General features: G+C 40.3%; 2 protein-coding genes across 2 annotated transcripts in view; one reads left to right on the top strand and one right to left on the bottom strand.

Moving 5' to 3' along the window:
* Positions 1 to 19,533, top strand: part of LOC135212152 (uncharacterized) — a 246,450-nt gene extending 226,917 nt beyond the window's left edge. The window contains exons 4-7 of the mRNA XM_064245570.1: positions 13,609 to 13,712; positions 13,873 to 14,222; positions 14,945 to 15,112; positions 16,987 to 19,533. Coding sequence (XP_064101640.1) covers positions 13,609 to 13,712; positions 13,873 to 14,222; positions 14,945 to 15,112; positions 16,987 to 17,109 — 745 coding nt within the window. The 3' untranslated portion in view covers positions 17,110 to 19,533. The remainder of the gene's footprint in view (positions 1 to 13,608; positions 13,713 to 13,872; positions 14,223 to 14,944; positions 15,113 to 16,986) is intronic.
* The window catches only part of LOC135212153 (RNA-binding protein 7-like), a 340,935-nt gene that overhangs the window by 273,320 nt on the left and 43,329 nt on the right, over positions 1 to 24,286 (bottom strand). The gene's annotated exons all lie outside the window — the stretch shown is intronic.

Below are 24,286 nucleotides of genomic sequence, written 5' to 3'. Positions count from 1 at the left end.
AATTGATTCTCTAAATGCAGCATACATTCCCAAATATATCCGCAACTCGGACACAAGACACAAATATCAACTTTTAATAGCATAAGTATATATACCAAGTTCTACGACTAATAATTCTAGCCATGACGAAAGTGCCATTGCTACTATCTGTGAAATCGTAATTGGTCATTGTACAAAGCCGTCTCATCCCCCCCCCCCCCCCCCCCCACCCCCCCCCCCCCCCCACACAACCCTTCCATTCTCTCTCAGAAAAAAAAAACTAATTTTCAAGCTTTCAAAGACCTTGAGCTCTAAAATGTCTTCTTTGTCTACCAAAGTCCGGCCAAATATTTTCTATACATATATATATATTTTTTTCTCAAGTGTACTTCACGACTTTCATTTGAGGTTGAAATCATGAACGGATAATTAGGGTGTTGTTGCCAGTGATATCCGCAGACGGTTGTTGAGTACGAAATGTTAATGGGACAATAAAGCCCCCGATGCCTTAGGGAAAGAAACGGGTATATTATTTATACAATGGAATTGAATATGGAATTTATACCAAAAGCCAAGCACTGGGACCTATGAGGTCGTCCAACGCTGAAACGGAACCTGAAAGTGTAACGGTTTGAAAGGTGTAACAGGAGGAAACCTCAAAGCAGTTGTACTATGAATCAACTGTCAGAAAGCGAATATGAAAGGAGGCACAGTAAAAAAAACGAAAGGGGGTTGCAGCTAGGGGCCAAAGGCACGCTGCAAAGAACCTTAATTAATGCCTACAGTGCACCGCACGGTTGCACTGACGGCACTAACCCTCCCTACGGATTTAATTATACAAAAAGAAGTGATTTTTAAAACGACTCCGACAGGAAATAACGGGAAAAAAAGACAATGGCCAAGATGAGATTACACTTAATAAAGAGGCAAAGCTCGTGACCTACGTGTTATGTTCTTCGGTAGTAAAGAGGAATTCCTGCTCGTAAATTCTTGCATACATTAGAAAGAGATAGAATGAACGAAATGCAAGGGAATACCTGCCGACCAGCCAAGGCCAGGACACTCCAAAGACATTTCTTTATTCTTATTGTATTTTATTATTCTTTTTTAACGGAAGTCAGCCAGCTGTGAAGGCGACATTGTCCTGGTTTTCAATGTCTATTTGTCCAGACGGATATTCTAGTCAGATTATTTTTCTGCTATTTTCTGCCACGAGACTGACAGCCTAAAACCACTGTTCGTTTCAAGATATCGAACAGCCTCTTCAAGACTTCCTGACTTTTCATTTGCAGATTTGTTTGTTTGTTTATTTGTATGGTGCTTTTACGTTGCATGGAACCAGCGGTTATTCAGCAACGGGACCAACGGCTTGACGTGACTTCCGAACCACGTCGAGAGTGAACTTCTATCACCAGAAATACACATCTCTCGCTCCTTAATGGAATGGCCGAGAATCGAACCCGCGCACCACCGAGGTGGGACGCCAACATCATACCAACCACGCCACTGAGGCGCTTTCATTTGCAGAGAAAAATCGTTGGTAGTTCAAGGTATCTATATTTTTTTTAATCCGATACACCTCTTCATAAGCATACGGGGTTTATAATAGATAACTTGAGGTATTTATTTATTTATTTATCATCTAATGGCAGCAGAAGTGGTTTCGAAGCTTTGGAGATATTTCTTAGCTCGTATCACCCCATTATCGAAGAGAGTATGCGAGTGAAGTGGTAATCAGATTGGTTAAAAAGAGACCTGTGGCAACCCCTCGCCTCTCTTGGTCACAAAATCACAAACTAGGCCATTTGGAGACCAAAACATTTGGATGGGCGTCCACTCTTTGCGATTTACAATTTCAGCTCTCAAAACCTTCCTTTTTCGCTTGAGACTATTCCTCAGGAATAGAATCTAGAGTTCAGCGTTAGGACCTATGAGGTCATTCAGCGCTGCAACTGAAATTGAGGGTAAAAGGTTACACAACTGTTAGGAGAGGGTGGAAAGTAAGGTGGAAGAAAGAGAATGTGAACGGAGGTACAGCAAAAGGAATGGAAGGAGTTGCAGCTTTCTACTTGTAGATCATATAGCCTCGCTTCGCCAGCGAGTTTTAATACCCATTACAGGATGGATTTAGGTCCATTTCCCGAAAATCCACTGGGCATTAGTTGACCCCGCCCCCACCCAGGGGGCAGTGACGACAAGCTGGAAAAGGGCGTAGGCTACATCCTACGATCCAGAAAGCTTACTACACATTCTGGAGCCGCCATAACTAAGGACTGAAGATGAAAAACTATATATGCTAAAAGGAAGTTTGATTTTATGATTTCACTTTAACGAAATTTAGGACATCAACCCAACCACTGCGGTGCTGTCGGCCATTCAGCGCTGAAGACAGTCGAATAGAATTGAATATAGAATTTAGGTCAAATTCCAAGCACTGGCACCTATGAGGTCATTCAACGCTGAAATGGAAATTGACAGTAAAGTTTGAAAGGTGTAACATGAGAATCTCAAAGCAGTTGCACCATGAAACAATTGTTAGGAGAGGGTGGAAAGTAAGATGGAAGAAAGAGAATAAGGATGGAGGTACAGTAAAAGGAACGAAAACAGGGAGCTGGCGGGGTTGGACAGCAAGATAGGGAGATTCAGAAAATAATAGGAATGAAAAGCAAGGATCTCAAGGTGGTGCTGGGAGAACGTAGTCAGAGAGGCTGGACAGCAAACCTGAAGATATGTACCGGGGATGGAGGTCAAGTAACAGGCTAACAAAGCGTGATCCGACCTCCAGCTTACTCGGGGCGTGTGCTAAAATCTACGGTCAAATAGAGCGTTGTTTCACAAACGCAAATGAAAATAAATCCGCTTTATTTATTTGTTTTAATTATTCATTCTAATAAATAAATCACAAATATCCAATCCTAAAATTCCTGTCTCTTTCACTCAAGACGAAACACCCTTTTCAGCGAAAACAACAACAACAAATGATTTGTAGGCTTACCCCCCGAGTAAGCGAAAACTGGATGCCGTTCGGGGCCGAAGTGTCACTGCAATGGACCACCCTAGTAAATATCCCTTACAGTGCGCCACGTGAGGTGCATTGATGGCGCTGCTCCCTTGCCAAGCACTCAATAGAAGGGAGATTCAATTAGAGACATCAAGGGAGTCAGTCATCACGACGAGAAAGATCCAACATTCGTTAAAATATAAGAAATAAATAAATTAAATAAAAAATGGAGAGAGAAAAAAAATAGGCAAGAACTTGAGGGAGATTGGGTAAAACCGGACGCTGGAGATACAACTTTCCCACCCAGAGAGAGATTTCAGTCAGGTATGAAACGCCTCAAGGCTCCGTCAGCTAACGGCATTTCGTCGATAAAGGCCTTGCTGGCCTTGTCAAAATAAAGTCCATCAGCACCGAGTGGGCGTCTGTGATCGTGTTGCAATCGCTCCTTCATCTTATAAATGAAATGGGCGGGAAAACGCAGGATCATCCCATCTACGATGCAAAAAAATCCCAATGAAATTATTATACAGACACAGACGGCAAAACGCAAAAACTCTTAAATGAAATTACTAATAAAATGAAGCAGCTTCTATAGTAGTTTCTTCGAATAATCCCAAGGCATTTTTTCACCAACACGACAGAGTGAAAAGCAAAGGTTAGGCATCACATTCAACCAGGTTAAGATACAAAACGCTTATTTTAACTTAAGCAGCAATGAAATCAAATATTGAGCAGAAATTAAGGTTGTTAGTGTATAAACCCAATGTCAGTACTCTTTCAATTCCTGCTGAATTGAACTGAATACAGAATTTACGGCAAGCACTGGGACCTATGAGGTCATTCAGCGCTGAAACGGAAATTGGCAGTAAAAAGTTTGAAAGGTATAACGGCAGTTGCACTATGACTCAAGTGTTAGAGGAGGGTGGAAAGTCAGATGGAAGAAAGAGAATATAAAGGGAGGTACAGTAAAAGAAACGAAAGTGGTTGCAGCTAGGAGCCGAGGGAATATCGCCTGTGAAACCTATGATAGAAGAAGAGTTCTGGCATCACAAATGAACAAAGATGATGTAGCTATCACCAGTTTTACTGATCAAAGTTGCAGAACTCCAACAAGTGGGGTCTCTTCTTTCTGTATCTACCTTTACCTCGTCTTACTTCTTCCTAATGAATACCTTAATATTCTTTGCAAGCTTGAATTTCAAGTCAGTGGCCTCTTCAGTGGGCTCGTTCCGTACGAACAGCTTTCATCTTCTGAATAATGAAAAATAATACCATTCCAAACTTCTGGCTCCAAAACTATGTGGTTTTTCAAATTGTTGCAGTCGACAGGGATCCTACTCCCAAATGAACAAACATATCTACATCTTATGAGACTTTCCAAAGTTTATCGCTTAACATTATTAAACGAGTGGCAACTGCTCATCAGTCACAAAGGGAAATTAACTTTATACAAAAAAAAAGCGATTTTGTTCTTGCAATAAGCAGCTCTCCACTCCAGTAAGGGAAGTGTTGAGAGGTGTTATAAAAAAAACCCTTCATTTAAGATAATTTTTCGTGTTGAAAGAGCCTAGTTAATCCAGGTAACTAAACATGTATCACATAATCATATAAAGACCAAGACACCGATAAAGAACAATACATCCAAGCGCCCATCGACAAAACCATGAAGAAAAAAAAAACCCCCCCCCAAAAAAAAAAAAAAAAAAAAAAATCCAGCTAGCCACAGCGAACTAAGACCCACGGGCATTGTGAATCTTACTAAAAAGGTTAATCTTTTTCTTCTGCGATCCGAGGGGCTGCTGTCGGGTTCATGACACTCTGAAGAAGAAAAACGTCAGAAAATAAAAATAATGAATCATGATAACTGAAGTTTTTGCGCTTGGCTACCCTTCCTGAAAAGTTGTATATTTTCGAGTCGTTGGTAAGGATCATGGTCGTCGGGTTTCAGAGAGAATGATTCTCTCTCTTCTTTACTTATTTTCTCATTTATTTTTTCTTGCAATGTTGAGAATATATTAGAGTAAAAGGTATGTAAGCGATAAGATATATTAATCTCGTTCACGAAAACATAATGGTATAAATGAAATCAATAACTGATTCCATCCCTTGAATACAGAACAGAATAGAATACAAGTTTTAGGCCAAAGGTGTAACAGGAGGAAAACCTCAAAGCAGTTGCACCGTGAATCAACTCTTAGGAAAGGGTGGAAAGTAAGATGGAAGACAGAGAATATAAATGGAGGTGCAGTAAAAGGAATGAAAGGGGTTGCAGCTAGGGGCCGAAGGGACGCTGTTCAGAACCTCAAGTAATGCCTACAGTGCACCGCATGATGCACATCAATGGCACTACCACTCTACGGGGGACCATTAACTGCATTTACTGAATCTTAACACAGAGGTTCTTAACCTTTTGATGACTCCAGACCCCCAATGAAGTCCCCAATAGGGTCCCATAACCCCCCTTCCTTAAGTCTACTTAAGTCCTATTTGTTGACAATTTAACTTACTATAACCAGTTTAATACGTACTTTAGGTATAAATACTTATGAATAGAACATACAAAAACGTCAAAAGCATTGATAGTTTTGTATAGTTATTTATTTACAAAATGTACCCATGTATAACTGACACATTAAAATCAAATATATACAAACATCCAGAGATCAGGTCCCACACCCCCGCCATATGGATCTCATACCCCCAGGGGGGATGGACACCCCCTGTTAAGATCCCCTGCCTCAACAGAACTTGAGGTAAAATTGATACATAGCTTTCACTGTCAGGGACGAAGTTAAACCCTAATAAAACTCAAAGTGAGACAGTTCACAGGTTTCGGAGGCTGGGTTCCTCCACCCATCACTTTCCTCTACCCATCACTTTCCTCTACCCATCACTTTCCTCCATCCATCACTTTCCTCCACCCATCACTTTCACTGCCTGTGTCTTCAACTGCACGAAACTCCTTTAATAAAAGTCTAGGAGTCCTCCATTGGAAATTCACTCTCGAAGCAACACATCCGGTCTGTTTCCCCTTAAGCTGCACAAGAAATCCGAATACTAGTTCAAACTTTCAAGATTTTCGACGACCTGTCTGTCCTGAGGAAATGTTTTTCTTCTTTTTTATTTTTCCTTTTGTTTCATTTTTAATGCGAAACTGTTCTCTTTTTCTTTCTTTCTTTCTTTCACTTTACCCGCTCTTACTTCTTTCTCGTGAACGTCATTTTATTCTTTAGAAGCTTGAAATTCAATGAATAAGTTCATGTGTGGCGGAGTGGGTTAGGTCGTCAATTGACTGGTTAAGCAACATTGGGGCTGGTCAGTCGTTGGATGGGTGACCGCTCTCCTCGGCGTTGATTCCTTGGGAAAGGATCTTTACCATAATTTCCTCAGTCTACTCAGCTGTAAATGAGTACCTATCCCTGATGGGGTAGGGTCCAGCTATGGGTTAAATAGCAAAACTCAGCAATGATGGAAAGAAATGAAGGAATAAACGACAACGACGTAAAAGGAACCTCTAGCAAGTGGAGCTTCGTCCGGCAGCCAGGTATTCAACCCAATTGAAGGGGAAGACGGTCAGGTATTTGGAGGTCGTCATCCAGCAACTGACCACCACAACGACAGTAACCAACAGCCTGAGATTGGAGCTACAGAAGCAAACCAGAGGAAGAAATGGACAAGAGAAGAAAATAAGGAAATATGGAGACGCTACATCAGAAGCAACCCGACGGAGAGAGGATATAGAAGAAGGTTGGTCAACATCTGGAATGAGAGGAATAACACCCCCCAAACGAAGCAGAGGCTGGCAGACCAAGTAAGGAACATAAAGAAAAAGAATTGGCTCTCCCCAACAGAAAGAGAGGAACTGGAAAGGGAAATGACACACGACAATGAATTACACGAAGACGAACTGAGAGACGATGCCACAGAAGACGACACGGTTGATGATGTATCAAACAACGACACATGAAGAAACACCGATGAAGTAACAGAGAGGACGGAATGGGTAGAAAAGATTAGACAATGGATGGAGCCAGATACAGAGAGAACAAAGATCCCCTCCATGAAAGCCTACAACACCAAGAAATTAAAGGAGAAAACAAGGGGGGTCAATGAAATAATGGGAATAATACACACAACCAATATCACAGAAACAAATAACTTGGCATATGCCAGAGCAAGATTAGTAGCAGAACTAATGGGGATACGAACACCAACACCACCAACACAACCAACCCAACACAGACCAAAACAGCAACCTCCTTGGAAAAGGCGCCTGGAAAAGCAAATCATGGTGATGAGATCTGACTTGAGTAAACTGAAAGAGATGGCAGAAAAAAGGCTAAGAAGCAAGAAAACAAGGGAGGAACTCAACGAGAAATACAAATTACAAGAGAGGGGACTAAACAACACAATAGAAGATGTAAAACAGAGGCTTAAGGCCAAAGCACATAAGATCCAACGGTACATGAACCAGGAATAAGGATACCAACAGACAAAAACTATTCGGAACCAACCAGAAAAGACTACACAGCCAGCTAAGAGGGGAAGACAACCACCAAGAAAATTCCTGAAGCCGAACCAAGTAAGAGACTCAAGGGAGGAACCAACGAGAAATAACATAGATGTAAAACAGAGGCTTAAGGCCAAAGCACATAAGATCCAATGGTACATGAACAGGAATAAGGGATACCAACAGAACAAACTATTCGGAACCAACCAGAAAAGACTATACTACAGCCAGCTAAGAGGGGAAGACAACCACAAAGAAATTCCTGAAGCCGAACCAAGTAAGAGACTCTGGGAAAACATGGAACAATCCAGTATCACAAAACAAACATGCAACATGGCTCCAGGAAGTCAAGGAAGAAGAAACAGGGAGAATAAAACAAAGATTCACAGCGATCATGACAGATACAGTCAGACACACACACAGATCACGACAGACACAGTCAGACACCACCTAAAGAAAATGCCAAACTGGAAAGCCCAAGGCCCCGATGAAGTCCATGGATACTGGCTCAAAAACTTCAAGGCCCTACACCCACGAATAGCAGAACAACTCCAGCATTGTATCTCAAATCACCATGCACCCAAATGGATAGACCACAGGAAGAACATCCTTAGTTAACTAAAAAGACAAGAGTAAGGGAAATGTAGCCAGTAACTACAGGCCTATCACCTGCCTACCAATAATGTGGAAGTTTACTAACAGGTAATCATCAGTGAAAGGCCTATACAACTACTTAGAGAGATAAACACCATCCCCCACCAACAGAAAGGCTGCAGAAGGAAGTGTAGAGGCACAAAAGACCAGCTCCTGATAGACAAAATGGTAATGAAGTACAGTAGGAGAAGGAAAACCAACCTAAGCATGGCATGGATAGACTATAAGAAAGCCTTCGACATGATACCACACACATGGCTAATAAAATGCCTGAAAATATATGGGGCAGAGGAAAACCACCACCCTCAGCTCTCAAAAAATACAATGCGCAACTGGAATACAATACTTAAAAGCTCTGGAATAAGACTAGCAGAGGTTAATATCAGGAGAGGGATCTTCCAGGGCGACTCATTGTCCCCACTACTCTTCGTAGTAGCCATGATTCCCATGACAAAAGTACTGCAGAATTGGGTTGTGCCGGGTACCAACTCAAGAAAAGAGGCAACAGAATTAACCATTTGATGTTCATGGACGACATTAAGCTGTATGGTAAGAGCATCAAGGAAATAGATAGTCTAATCCAGACTGTAAGGATTGTATCTGGGGACATCAGGATGGAGTTTGGAATAGAAAAATGTGCCTTAGTCAACATACAGAAGGGCAAAGTAACAAGGACTGAAGGGATAAAGCTACAAGATGGGAGCAACATCACACACATAGATGAGACAGGATACAAATACCTGGGAATAATGGAAGGAGGGGATATAAAACACCAAGTGATAAAGGACACCATCAGGAAAGAATATATGCAAAGACTCAAGGCAATACTCAAGTCAAAACTCAACGCCGCAAATATGATCAGGCAAAGATCCTCTGGGACTATGGTATCAGAACAGATAGGGTGATACGTGCAAATAGACCAGACGTGACGTTGATTAACAAAATCAAGAAGAAAGTATCACTCATTGATGTCGCAATACCATGGGACACCAGAGTTCAAGAGAAAGAGAGGGAAAAAATGGATAAGTATCAAGACCTGAAAATAGAAATAAGAAGGATATGGGATATGCCAGTGGAAATTGTACCCATAATCATAGGAACACTAGGCACGATCCCGAGATCCCTGAAAAGGAATCTAGAAAAACTAGAGGCTGAAGTAGCTCCAGGACTCATGCAGAAGAGTGTGATCCAGAAACGGCGCACAAAGTAAGAAAAGTGATGGACTCCCAAGGAGGCAGGATGCAACCCGGAACCCCACACTATAAATCCCACCCAGTCGAATTGGAGGACTGTGATATAGCAAAAAAAGAAAAAATAATAATAATAATAATAATAATATTTTACTGAATATAATGGCAGAATTTATCTTATACAGAATTGTCTCAATTCTTCTGTATAAAATAAATTCTGTGGTTGATTTATAGATTTTGGGCACAATGCCCAAGCACTGGGGCAACGAAGGCCATTCAGCAGTGAAACGGAAATTGACAGTAAAAGGTCTGAAAGGTTTAACAGGAGGAAAACCTCAAAGCAGTTGCACTATGAATCAAGTGTTAGGAGAGGGTGGACAGTAAGATAGGAGAAAGAGAATATGAAAGGAGGCACAGCAAAAGGAACGAAAGAGGTTGCAGCTAGGGGTCAAAGGTACGCTGTAAAGAACCCCAAGTGATGCCTACAGTGTACCACATGAGGTCCACTCAAGGCATTACCTCCCTACGGGGAATAAGTTCTGTAAATTCTGCCATTATATTCAATAAAACATGTTTGAAAGAAGGTCTATTTCTAGCATACATTGTTATTAGTATTCTGAAAATTGTTTTCCTATCTGATCTTCAGCAGCTGACTTGTAATTTTGAATAAAGCCATGAGTTTCATTGCGTTTCTTCTCTCTAATCTTGATTGATATCAACCTCTGGCATCGCCGTTCAACTATCTCACTGCGCGTGGTTTTTGTTTTAGTTTGTTTGTATGGTGTTTTGACGTTGCATGGAACCAGTGGTTATTCAGCAACGGGACCAACGGCTTGACGTGACTTCCGAACCACGTCGAGAGTAAACTTCTATCACCAGAAATGCACATCTCTCACACCTCAATGGAATACCCGAGAATTGAACTCGCGGCCACCGAGGTGCCAGGACCAGACCAAACCGACCACGCCACTGGATATGCAGTTCATTCCAAGATTTGCCTAATCCTGGCTGTTTTCTTCCTCTGTGTTGTGTGTTGTGATGGTTATATATAATATATATATATACTATATAATATATATATTTATATATATATTTATATATATATATATATAATAATAATATATATATAACATTATATATATAAATACACACATATATACATACGCATACTATATATATAATATATATATATTATATATACAATGCTTAAAAAATCACAGTATATGCGCGTGACTTCATTAAATAAGCGAATACCACAGGAAAATGACAGGCAGAAATCCAAGCGCTTTCGCCTTTACTAAGACATTGTCAAGGAGCGAATGTCTTAGTAAAGACGAAAGCGCTTGGATTTCTGCCTATCACTTTCCTGTGGTATTCGCTTATAAAAATATATAATAAACGAAAGGCGACAAAAAGAGATAACCTGTGAGCGTGAGGCGGCCTTGGTGCTAAGAGTGGACGGAGGAGGTTGGTGTTAGCGATAATAATAATTACAATAATTACAGACTAAGGGGGGAGCAGCCATTGGAACGGGCACGTGAGGGGTGATTAAGCCTCACCCTGGTGGAAGTCGTCTGAGGTCAGTTCGTCATCTGCGCTACTGCCCCTCGGTGGTAGCCAGAGTATTTTTTTTTTTTTTTACCTGGCCTCCGACGTAATATGACTTGCCTTACGAAAGTTGCCAGTTGCCGAGCAATGATGCAGGATGAGCGAGAGACTGGAGGATTATGGGAGTCTAAGGATGACCCCGAATACAGTGCTGCTGAAATGATTGGCAACCGAATACTAAAAAAAAAAAAAAAAAAAAAAAAAAAAAAAAAAAAAAAAAAAAAAAAAAAAAAAAAAAAAAAAAAAGTAATGTATTAATCTGAATTAACGAAAGAAAAGTGAAAGTAAACTTGAAAAATTAATTACCTACTGATGCCAAGGGTTTCGTAAAACCAGAGATCGTCAGACGCTCGATGTTCTCTTGCAATCTAATAATTACTAGTTATTTCACCCGTAACAGAGTAGTGCCGTCAGTGCACCTCATGCGGTCCACCGTAGGCATTACTTACGGTTCTTTGCAGCGTCCCCTCGGCCCCCAGCTGCAACCCCTTTCGTTCCTTTTACTCTACCTCCTTTCGTATTCACTTTCTTCCATCTTGCTTACCTCATCCCTCTCCTAACAGTCGATTCATAATGCAACTGCTTAGAGGTTTTCTTCCTGTTACGCCTTTCAAACCTTTTCACTGTCAATTTCTGTTTAAGCGCTGAATGACCTCATAGGTCCCAGTGTTTGGCATTTTAACAGTTAACAGTCCTGCGCAGAGAATAGAATAGAACTATAAGGGACCTACGAGAGGGTGGAAAGTAAGATTATAGAGAATATGAACGGAGGTACAATAAAAAGCATGAAAGGGGTCGCAGTTAGGGACCGAAGGGACGCTGCGAATAACCTTAAGTAATGACTCTGAAAATCTCAAAGGACAAGAGATCCTTAACCAGAGAGAGAGAGAGAGAGAGAGAGAGACTGTTTGAATACATCATGAAGATAAAGAGCAACGTCTGCCAACAGCGTAGGTACGCATCAGACGAGGGTATGAATACCTAATATCCTGTTAGCCTTTCCAATAGTACTAATAAACCTCTCTCTCTCTCTCTCTCATGCATTAACGTAAATCCAAAGGCCGATTGAACGAGAATCCATGCCCCTACCTAGTCAAAGTCTGATGGAAACGCAGAGGGTAGGAAAAGATTGGGGTTGGCCTGAAGAAAACCAATGATGATCTCAGTGCTAGACAGACCGGATATTATAACAGGAATGATGGAAAAACGGAAGGCGAGGGAAAAATCCAAAGCTAATCACACCATTGTCCTTTTATGTCTGTTTATGTCTGCCTTAACAAGTGGGTATCATCATCTGCACATTCAGGCTATTCAAACGATAAGTAGCAATAGTGTCTGTAGTTTAAAGCATATTATCATTGTAAGTGATACTGACATAGAGACTTTTATGTTTTATGTGACTATATTTTATGTTCAGTAACAACTTCGAGTTAGTTATTTCATAACTGTAACGCATACTTAGTGCATACTCTCATTTGTGGACTTTCAGACTGTTTTTATTGTTGATTTCATTAAGAGTCAAGCAAACAGACCGAGTTCTATATAAACGTAGTCTATTCCTCCACAAAATTTAACTTGATAAGTGAACTAAATCCACAACATAGTTATCAAAATAAACAAAATAAACAAGTAGCATAGCCCATAATCATATACACAATGCTGTTTCCCTATCAATGCTCTGCCTCTTGTTATTCATAAACATACATTCAATATCTTTCTTCCCTCATATAAATAATCTTACCACTTTTATCATCATCCCCTTATCAAATACGTAAAACTTTTGTCAGCAACTTAATTCTACTCTGTGTGTGTGTGTGTGTGTTCAATAACTCCGAATGGGAAATAAATGAAGTTCTAATAAGAGTGAAGCTACCATTCACGTGCATTCCGTGCGTAAGGGTGGGTTAAATCTGTCAAGAAAACAAGTCGCAAAATTATAATATCCATATCACTGACAGGTTGACAATAAGTCAACAACCATAGGCTAATCGCAAAACGAATCGTACGAAGCAATGGTCAGGACTACCAATCAGTTGCTGGTTACGACTACCAATTAGTTGCTGACTTGTATTAAAAGTTTGTATGAGTGCGCAATAAGTTGCTCTCATGCTTATGACATGTTTTCCAGCAGTGGACACACCCACCTTAAGGCTTGCCTATCTAACTGTATACGGAATATGAAATGTGAGGAAATGATGAACTATTATGTCACTAACTATGAAGTATTCATAAATCTAGTGACTGTGACCGAGATTCTTGCCGTTTGATGATTGGTGCAAATTGAATGGTATCCCATTCAACTTTTATATAGAAAATGGTCATTTTTTCAATTATAGAAAATGAACGCAAAGGTTATATTTAATGGGTAATGTATGTAACTTATTTTGCAGGTTGGAAACTAAATCTCTTGAATGTGACCGGGATTCTTTATATGCTTTTGGTGGTTCTTGTAGATTCAATAGTGTCCCATTTACCTTTAAAAAATGTGGAAAATAGATTTTATTTTAATTACGGAAAAAAGCCATCACCAAGGCCATATTTAATGGGTAACTCATGTAAAATAATGTCCCATATGCATTTAAAACCATAGAAAATATCGTTTTCAATTAGAGAAAACGACCCCAAACGCCTCAGTTTATGGGTAACTTATACAACTTGTTTTTCAGGTTGGACAGTTACTGTCGTGCTGACAGCGGCCTTTACAGCGAGGAAAGTGAAAGGGAGGAAGACTTCAGAAGGTCACCAGAGAGGTCTACTGGCCATAACTCAGGTTAGTTAAGACAGAAGTAAATGTAGTAGACTATTCCCATGGCATCAGAAAAAATGCTTTCTATAATAAGTATAAACACATGGACAAAAAGGTCTATTATTACTACTACCAACAATAACAATAAAGTATTTTTCTTTTAAACGGCATTCTCTTCTTTCAGCCTCCGAGGACGACCTATGGCTCCTAAATAAATCCAAAGAGAGCCTCAAGGAATCTCTGCTGCACCACAACAATCAAACCAGCGGTTCCTCCAGCATCTCCTCGTGCAGCCCGAACTCCCTGTCGAGCCCAGCCTCCGAATACGACAGCCCTGTCCCCCCGAGGGGGCAGACATCGCCCATGGTGATCACAGACTTGGAGGATTCGCCAGAAGTAGCCTCCATCTCTCCATGGCCTAAAACGCGTCCGAATGGCTTGACGTCGAACTCGACTGAGATCATCGAGGGGTTGGAAAGAGAACTCAGAAACCTTCAGCTGACGCTGGACGAGGCAGAGTTGGAGTGGCAACAAGTAAGTCTTCCAAAACGAAACTGAACTGTTGAATTGTGTCATTTAAGCACATAAAAAATGCAGATAACGATAAAACTCAAGAACGGCCAGATAGCAAATAGCTTAATTCAGTTTCTGTATATTTATAGACTCCTAATATTATCGGGCACATGTGCTGAGTATTGTATACTTTTATATGTGTTCAAGCAAAAATAAAAATGAAAAATCTTGAAAATTCGTCCCTAGTTTCGACGAACTGGCGAAAGCAAGCTATTTCTTCCCCCATTCCGAGAAAATGGGCTTCAAAGAGTTTAAGATATTATTCAGAGCTTAATATTAGCTCATCCTTTGAGGAGATTTGGTTTGGAAATGTGACAGCACAGAGAGAGTATCAAAACTGAGATACTTTGACTGGAAAACTCAAAATCTTAAAATATATGTGTGTTTTCCTTTTGGGGGACTGAATACATTATACAAAAGCGTATAATACTCAACAAAAGTGTCTGATAATATTAGGGGTCTCAGTACATATACTGAAACTGAATTGAGCCATTTGCTACCTGTTCGTTATGGAGTTTCATCGTTCATAACAAGAAATGTTACGCATTTTAGTTAAATTAGTACTTGAGAGAAAATAGTAACATAACTAGAGAACCATCATATCCAATGTTTCATGTCATAAAATCAACCACACACTGAAGGCAACCTTTCTCTGTTTATAACTTTCTCTCTCCTCACTGGAGGAGAAGACGTGCCCTCCTCAGAAGCCGACGGAGAAGAAAATCAAAGAAGAAGAAACAGCCCTTCTGGAGAACGAGCTCCGAGAAGTGGAGGCCGAGAGAATGAGGCTTGCCCTCATCGAGGAGAAACTCAGGCAGCTCCTTCAAGTGCTGCTTTCCGTTGCGGATTTGGTGGGTAACACTCGAACTCTTATTTTCACCGTTTCAAGAATCATTTGCCTTTAAGCGTCTGAGTATGGTAGCACCATATGGCACTGATGCAGGAGACCCTTACAGAACAGTTGACAGCAGGGGTGTCAAACTCATGGCCCGCGAGATGGTCTTAAGTGGCCCCAGAGTTGCCAAGAGATTTTTCAACTCGAGCTACTATAACTGTTAGAACTGAGGAATACTTAACTAAAGTTACTAAACTGTTACAACGAGACATAATATGTTTTACCTTTCATTCACATGACAATAATCTAATAATTTATTTCGTATTATAATTGCTGGCAATAGGGTCTTTTATTGCAAATCTTAATGTGTCATAAGGAATAAGGAATAAGTAATTACCAAATCTTTGATGGCCCTCGAGCCCATAACCAAGTGCATAATTGGCCCTCGAAAGGATTTCAGTTTGACACCCCTGGTTTACAGGGAAAAATAGAACAGAATAGAATATCTGAAGGGTGTAGCAGATGGAAAGCCTCGCAGCTGCGCTATGACACAATTGTTAGGGGAACTGGAATAATGTGGGCACTGGCATTTTTTTTCATTTTTTTAGTTATATAGATTTCTGGCATTATGCCAAGCATTGGGGCAACTAAGGCCAATCAGCGCTAAAACGGAAATTGCCAGTAAAAGGTTTGAAAGGTGCAACAGGAGGAAAACCTCAAAGCAGTTGCATTATGAATCAACTGTTAGGAGAGGTTGGAAAGTAAGATGGAAGAAAGAGAATATGAACAGAGGTACAGTAGAAGGAATGAAAGGGGTTGCAGCTAGGGGCCGAAGGGACGGCGCAAAGGACCCTACGTAATGTCTACAGTGTATGATAATCATGGTATAGGAGATAGGGCATTAGTTCATACATACAAAATACAATGGAAATTATACAGTGACTTTCACAAAGATGAGACTCGTGGGTGTTCACAGAAGAAATGTTCCACAAAGTGCCAGTGACCCCGTAGGGGGTAGCGCCGTTAGTGCACCTCATTCGGTGCAATGTAGGCATCACTTAAGGTTCTTTGCAGCGTCCCTTCGGCCCCTGGCTGCAACCACTCTCATTCCTTTTATTGTACCTCTGTTCATATCCTCTTTCTTCCGTCTTACTTTCCACCCTCTCCTAACAGTTGATTCATAGTGCAACTGCTTTGAGGTTTTCCTCCTGTTGCACCTTTCGAACCTTTTACTGGCAATTTCCGTTTCAGCGCTGAATGGTCTTAGTTGCCCCAGTGCTTGGCATAACGCTAAAAATCTATACAAATACAAAAAATGTTTAAAAAATGCTAGTGCCGCATCATTCCAGTTCCCCTGAGTTCGAAGCATCAGAAGCGACTGCCATGATTTACTGAAAGATGAAAGGTGAAAGTCACCACGAATTATTTAAAGCAGCCAACACAGATGTTTCCCAGCACAACTTGATTCATCCTATCCCTTTGCTTCCCAAAATCATATCTAAAGGCAGCTTCAACTTTCACTTTAAGGGAGCCATTGTCAAAGAGCAACTAAAGAAACGAACCAGTTCATTCATTCAGAAAACACTTTGCAGGTGGCATTATTTCATGAGATCAAATCTCCACACGTAAACTCATCATTATCATTTGATAAGTGCTCCTGGTTTTGTTGTCGCTGCAAATAGTTTCCAAATATCGATCAAGATGTGATGTACATTACCTTTCACGTCTCTATTGCAATGAAAATCATTCGTTTCTTAGACTTTTAGGGGATAAATCTTTCCATCATTACTTACAAGTTATATATATATACCGAATTAACTTAAGAGGTTTACGAAGAAGGTAGAAGTAGCGTGATAAACAAGTGACATGACTTTCCCTCTTTTTCTCCAGAACCTATCGCGACGGACCCTAGGCCGACTCGTCCTCGAGGCGGTGGAGGACGCTGCCGGGGTTAAATTGGGGAGATGGGCTTCGGCACCAGCGCCAACGAAGACGGGAAGGTGTCGCCGTTGACCTTCTTGACGAACCTCCTCTCTTCCACTTCCAACTACCAGGTGCTCTCCACAGAGTCCCTCATGCAGCTGGCCTTCCAAGGGCTCAGCTTCCCCCCTTGTATCCCGGAACTGCCAGAGCCCATCGAAGCGACGCTCGGATGAGAGAGGTGCCACAGAACGATGTCCTATGACAGACCAAATGCCCCACCCACCTCTGTTGCACTGAAAAGATTATTTTGGGGCATGTTCCTTGGGAAATGGGAATCTTTACAACAGATGTGCTTGCACAGAAGAATATTTAGAGACGAAATCAACCATTAACCATAAATACAGAGCAGAATTAGGCAGTCCTTGAGAACAATAAGATGTCATCATCTGGAGCTGCCAAGTCCACAAACACAGAATGCTGCACGTGTTCTCGACTTAAGAGGAAAATATATACAAACTTGCAAAATATTCCGAGAAGAATTTCAAGACTTTCAGAGGTAGTAAGTAAATACACTATTATGAAAATACTTTGATAATCAAAACATAAACATGAAGTAAACCACAAACTTACACAGTATTTAAAAACAGGCCAGAATTCCAGAAACATGAAAAGTTTAAAATTAAATGATTCTGTACAAGAGATGAAAACAATACAGTGAAGTAAACCGCTGATAAAAAGCTAAAAATTAAAAATATATAATGATAAATCTTCAACAATTCAAACTGAGTTAATACAAGACTTTCATACTATGCAATATATCTTCAAGTAGATCAGTAAGAACTATGTTAGAAATTACTAGATAACTGGGAATGCACATCGACCTTTCAAATAATTCAAACAAGGCCAGATGATTCGTTTGAAGCACGAAACACCAGGCAACTGACACTGGGAAAGTGCAATCACAAACTTGACCTAATCTTGTCGAACATTTACAGATCTTGTACTTAAAACCACACGACAGCTTGTGATAATTTCAGACGCTGAAAAAACACCGATCTACGGCTGGTAGGTTCTTAAATCAAATTAAATTGATCTCTAATACATGCATATTATCTAAATAAACATATATTTATTTTACTATGAAGATAACTGAGACGGGTAGTATAAACCGGTGGAAATCTGACTCGGTACCACACATGACAATTGAGAAGTGACCAACACCTACCGCTTAACATTTACACAGAATATTTCTGCCTCTCCAAGAGATGTAGTGCACAGTCGTTCACGGTGAAATCTCAAACCTATATAAATACCTCATTTCTTTTTTATTTCTGTCCAGTATCCGTGCGATATTGTACATGAACCACAGAAACTCCGAAGCTTAGTAGAGTCGACGTCATCCTTGGATGACGTACGAATTTGAAAGGCTTCCTTGCTGCCTGTATTCTCTATCTATAGACCTTCGCCTGGACACTGTATCTCCAACTGTTAGAATTCCAAGTCAATCACAAATTCAGCTCCTATTTCCTCTAAGACACTTATCCTCAAGAGAGATTAAATAGATAAATACTCGATTCTCAGTAAAGGGTTCAGGATGACACACACCTTGCCTTACAAGGGCAACTGGGCACGTGAGAGCGTTTTTGGCGAAAAACTGAATTTGCTCTAGAAGTCCATACCCTCTGATCTTGATCACTCCGTCAGGGTCATTGTGGGTTGGCCTGGGTGAAAGGGGTTTGGGGGCAGGTGTGATTATAACAGTGAGAAACGGATATTGCACAAACCACAAAGGTAGGCAAGAATGAATTCTTCTTCTTTTTCTTCAGTGGTCTGAGTCTGTCATATGCACAGTGACATAGTTATCCCTGACAATTACCAAAAAAACAGGTCAACCAAAGTGATTCGAGCATTAAACCAATACGTGACGGGCAAATGAGAGTGGATGCCATTTTCCATTCACAATTTGTCCTTAATGATGATGAATGAATTGAGGAAAGGCTAAAAGAGACTATTTAGAAACAGAGACCCGTCTGACATTCTTGTATAAATTCCACGATGAATCACGTTTTCTTTTTGTTCGCTCACGAAAAATGCACTTCTTCAGAGTCTGTCCTTTTTATCTTTCTGCTTCCATCAAAATGTACAAGTCATGCACCAGTCCTGCTATCTCCTTCACCAAATTAACTTCATTTTCATCAATTTCGCAAAAGAGGTCAAAAACTCGATTGACCATTCTTTGTACATAATGTAATTTATATTACAGTTGAACTGAATTCTTTCAACTGGAAATCGTTACTTCACATTTCTTTGAAACTCGAGGGACACAAGTTCTCCAATAGGTTTATATTCCTCATATGCTTCCATAATTAAGACTTTATTATCTTTGTAGTACTTAAAAGGTACAGATTAAGTTCCATTTAGGATTTATGGTTCTCAGTTTCATTCAGCTCGTGCTAGTCCTACAAAATTTCCAGTGTAGATATGTAAAGATACATTAAAGTATTTCTATCAGTATGTGTTTGTATCATTTATACCCTTGTTATCACGCGCGGACCAACGTTTATACCTTATGCAGAGCCCTCACTTTATATACTTTATCTTACCCAGAGCCCTTATTTATATACCTTTATCTTACCAAGCCCTCACTTATACCCTTATCTTACCCAGCCCTCACTTATACCCTTATCTTACCCAGAGCACTCATTTATACCTTTATCTTACCCAGAGCCCTCACTTATATACCTTTATCTTACCAAGAGCCCTCACTTATACCCTTATCTTACCCATAGCCCTCATTTATACCCTTATCTGACCAAGATCTACCATTTATACCTTTACCTTTCCCAGAGCCCTCACTTATACCCTTATCTGACCCAGATCCACCATTTATACCTTTACCTTTCCCAGAGCCCTCACTTATACCCTTATCTAACCCAGATCCACCATTTATACCTTTATCTTACCTAGAGGCCCATTAAATTTATACCACTTATTTATAACCCAGAGCCCATCACTTAATTTACCCTTATCTTAACCAAGAGCCCTCACTTATACCTTTATGTTACCCCGAGCCTTCACTTATACCGTTTTCTTACCCAGAGCGCTCATTTATAACCTTTTCTTACCCCCAGAGCCCTCATTTATACCCTTCTCTTACCTAGAGCCCTAATTTATACACTTATCTTACCCAGAGCCCTCACTTATACCCTTATCTTACCAAGAGCCCTCACTTATACCTTTATCTTACCCCGAGCCTTCACTTATACCGTTTTCTTACCCAGAGCGCTCATTTATAACCTTTTCTTACCCCCAGAGCCCTCCCCAATTTATAACCCTTTCCGACCAAGATCCCTCAACTTAGACCCCGTTTCTTACCAAACCTAGAGCCTCATTTTTATACCTTTATTTAATTCTTACCCCGAGCCATCATTTATACCCTTATCTTACCCCGAGCCCTCAATTATACCCTTATCTTACCCAGAACCATCATTTATACCTTTATCTTATCTAGAGCCCTAATTTATACCCTTATCTTACCCAGATCCATCATTTATACCCTTATCTTACAAAGAGCCATCTTTTATACCCATATCTTACCTAGACCTATCATTTGTACCCTCTCATTATCTTATCCAGAGCCTGAGGGAAGAGGTGATAGAAAAGGAAGAGGAGACAAATAAGAGATATTACAAGAACAAAATATTCTTCCCAACAAAAGGAAATCACTTCAGAAAACATAACAGTTACGCTACAATAACCCACTTCCCATAGAATCACAGACAATGGCATCATACAAAGTAGGTTAAAAACTTCAGTGCCTCGTCCAACAAAAGTCAAATCAGCTGCACTTTCATAGTAGAGGCTAACTCATACAACACAATGCCCGGAGTGAACTGATTTGTTTTTGAAATTTGACCCGGTGATGACCTGGGCCAGGTGAGACCAGTGAGCACAAGCACGCGACTGTGATGGTGCTTCGTGACTGGCTGCCGAACTTGCCGTTTAACCATGGGTTCGGCAGCAAAGCTCGACATCTACAGGACTCCCCCATTGGCAAGGGCAAATGGAAACAGAAATTGGCAGTAAAAAGTTTTGAAAGGTGTAACAAGAGGAAAACCTTGCATCTGCACTATGAATCAGTTGTTAGAGAGGGTGGAAAGTAAGTTGGAAGATAGAGAACATGAAACCGAACCACAGTTAAAGGAATGAATGGGGTTGCAGCTAGGGGCCGAAGTGATTCTGCCAATAACCTAAGTAATGCCTACAGTACACCACATGAGGTGCACTGACGGCACTCCCGCCCCCCTACGAGATCAACAAAGACAAAGACAAACGATACATTTGGAAAGCGGCACGTGTTGCATGCCAGCTTGGATTTTGTATGGAATTTTTGCTGTACCTTATGCAAGAATACGTGATTGCTCCCCACCCATAATCATAAGGTAATAAGGCACACAAAAATGTAGCTAATTAAAACCTTTACAAAGAAAGAAAATGGTTGATAATGTTTTGACGATGGAATTTGCAAATGCTCAACATCATCACTAAGGTAAGTGGCAGGTACAAATATGTACATACATAACATAACATTAATAAGTTAGGGTATAAAAAGAGCAGGTATTGTACTAATGAATTGTATGTATACACACAACTGCTACACATCCTTACTGAGTGTTTTGCATTCAAGGATGCTATGATGGTACGGCTGGGATACTCCTTTTTTTTTTTTTTTTCACCGATCGATTTTTAGTGTTGGTCGATCAATTTTTAGTGTTGAGTTTATGTGGTGGTTAGATCTGCCACCATAACTTGGAGAGGTTGAGTAGGGTAGCGGATCTTGTCATCCCACAGAGTTGACCAGCTTCAGCCTGTTGATGAGTACCCAGTCCTCATGGAAATGTATCATTATCCTGAATGCTTTGTCTCGATAATCAATAACTGGGTACAGTCACCTGTATGGAGGGTCTATGGGGGGCTTGTGCCTGTCATTTCAGCATCAAGATGAACCAGAAGGTGCTAGAGAATTGTGTAGCTTCTTTGTTGTTTTGTATGTTTGTGTGCAGGGTTGGACTACCCTCTGTAAGCCTCGACGATTCTTCTAAGCGACTGTCGTTGCTAGCTGGTAAGATTTTCTTACACAGACTTATTTCTTCTGAGCCAATGCATTGGTCAAGGAGGACCAGGAATAGTTGTGCCCTCCAGCTGGGGCCTTTACACTTGATTATGAGTGCTACCTCAAGTTTGGTCCATTGAGTTCTTTATGACATACCATTGGCAGTTAGGTGTGGTGTACATTGGATGCCATCATTTTGGCAAGGTGGTGCATATTCCTACAGTGAAAGCTTACCTTCTATCTGAGGTTATGATTCTGAAACAGTTGGCCAAACCACTGAGAGGTGCTTTAGTAAGGGCCCTTACTGCTGCTTCTGTCTTCATGATTGCCTGTGAAGATATATCCGAACCTGTAGGAAGGAAAAGAGGTCATAATACGTCGACGTGGAGATATCCAAACCAGTCGATGCCAGATTCCATGAGGCAGGCTAATTTGTTTTTTTGGCAACTGATACACTGTTTCGCCCATGTTTTTACGCCTCTTAGCTCTGTGCCATATAGATTTTTGTCTCTCTAGTTAATTCAGCTGTTGATCTTCTAAACGAAGTGGCAAATTCCTGTATAAAATTGATCCTTTATTTCTTTTAAAGATCTGGACACAAGGCGACATGGAGAGCCCATGCTGGCATTGCAGAGGAATGCTCATTCACACCATGTCACTAAAGGGGACATTTTTCCAATTCAGACTTACGGCAGCACAAGTTTTTGTTTCGGAATCTTCTTGTTAAGCACCTGTCAGTTCTTCTTAGTTTATACCCAGCCGAACCTCATTTATTTCTATCCATGATAGGGAGTCTGCTACAGGGCTTTTCCTTTACAGGTTAGGCACTGGACAAGTGGTTGGTGATGGATGTACCCTTAAATATGTGATGAAAAATTCCCGTAATCAGGTGAAAGGCGAGTTCTTTGTCGAAAATGCTATATTTTTTCTCTAGCTGTGTTAATTTTCAACTGAAGAGACCTAGGGGTTTGGTGGTACGGTTGATTGATTGCTTCTGTAGGTGTTTCTGGTCCAGAGGCATCAGCAAGGGCGTCGTCCTTGGTTGCTTTCACCCATTAATGCCCAGTGGCAAGAAATCCCTCCAACTAACTCAACCTGGTTCATACAAAATACTTGGAAGTTCAGAGAATCACTAGCTATTTGGATAATGACAAACCTATCGAATCTTGTTGCTGGCTGACCTATATTCTAGAAGGTCACTAAATATAAGACTGTTTTTTTTTAAACTTCAGTGAGTGAAGAGGTCAGAATCAATGGCATCAACGCCTTGTAAAATAAAAAATGTAAGTCGTCGTGTCTTCTTCTTGCTATAAACCGTTTACAAATAATTATGGTGGAATGCAATGATCCACGGATGAAGCTCTTGAATTATACAGCAGAGAACGCTGTAACCTTATTTTGAAAGCTGACAAGAACAAAAGATTTTACTGTAGCAGGATTTCCTGCCACTGGGCATTGGTGTGAACAGATTAGCGCCCTGTCCGATTTTTTTTCTTTATTTACTCAATATTTTAATATTGTAATTTCATAAAAATCTTGGCATATGTATAACGTAACACTCCTTCATAAACACACACACTTGCAATATTATTTATAAATTCTTATATACTAAAGTACATGAGCATATTGTTTGCTTATTTGAATGCATATGAAAGTGAAATTACAGGAGCTTTCAGATATTCATACATACGTGCATGCATATATATAGATATATATATATATATATATATATATATATATATATATAGATATATATATATATATATACTATATATATATATATATATAATATATAATATATATATGCAATACAAAAACACCGTATCGTGCTTCTAAGAAATCAATAGAAGGATCCACAGTAATATCCCTGTTTATCCAGATAAAATATATTTATGGAAATATATACAAAGCTTAAAGCTTTCGTCCATCCTCCTGTGGACTGATCACTAAATGAGACATGGTATTGGTGAGGAAATCCAAATAAACATAAACAAGCAGACAAAAAAAAAATTAACAGGTTAAAATATGCGAACAAGTCATTGGGTCGTATTCCTTTCCATAATTCTCTGTGATCTGCGAGGCGGGACAAAGCGCCGGTCTCTTTCTGAATGACTTTTTGAGGGTCGTTAGCCAAAATGGTAGTTTGTAGATCAG

Source organism: Macrobrachium nipponense, chromosome 40 (genome assembly GCF_015104395.2).
Source record: "Macrobrachium nipponense isolate FS-2020 chromosome 40, ASM1510439v2, whole genome shotgun sequence".
Classification (NCBI taxonomy): domain Eukaryota; kingdom Metazoa; phylum Arthropoda; class Malacostraca; order Decapoda; family Palaemonidae; genus Macrobrachium; species Macrobrachium nipponense.
Note: the sequence above shows the minus strand (reverse complement) of the source record. Positions and strands in the feature narration are given on the sequence as shown.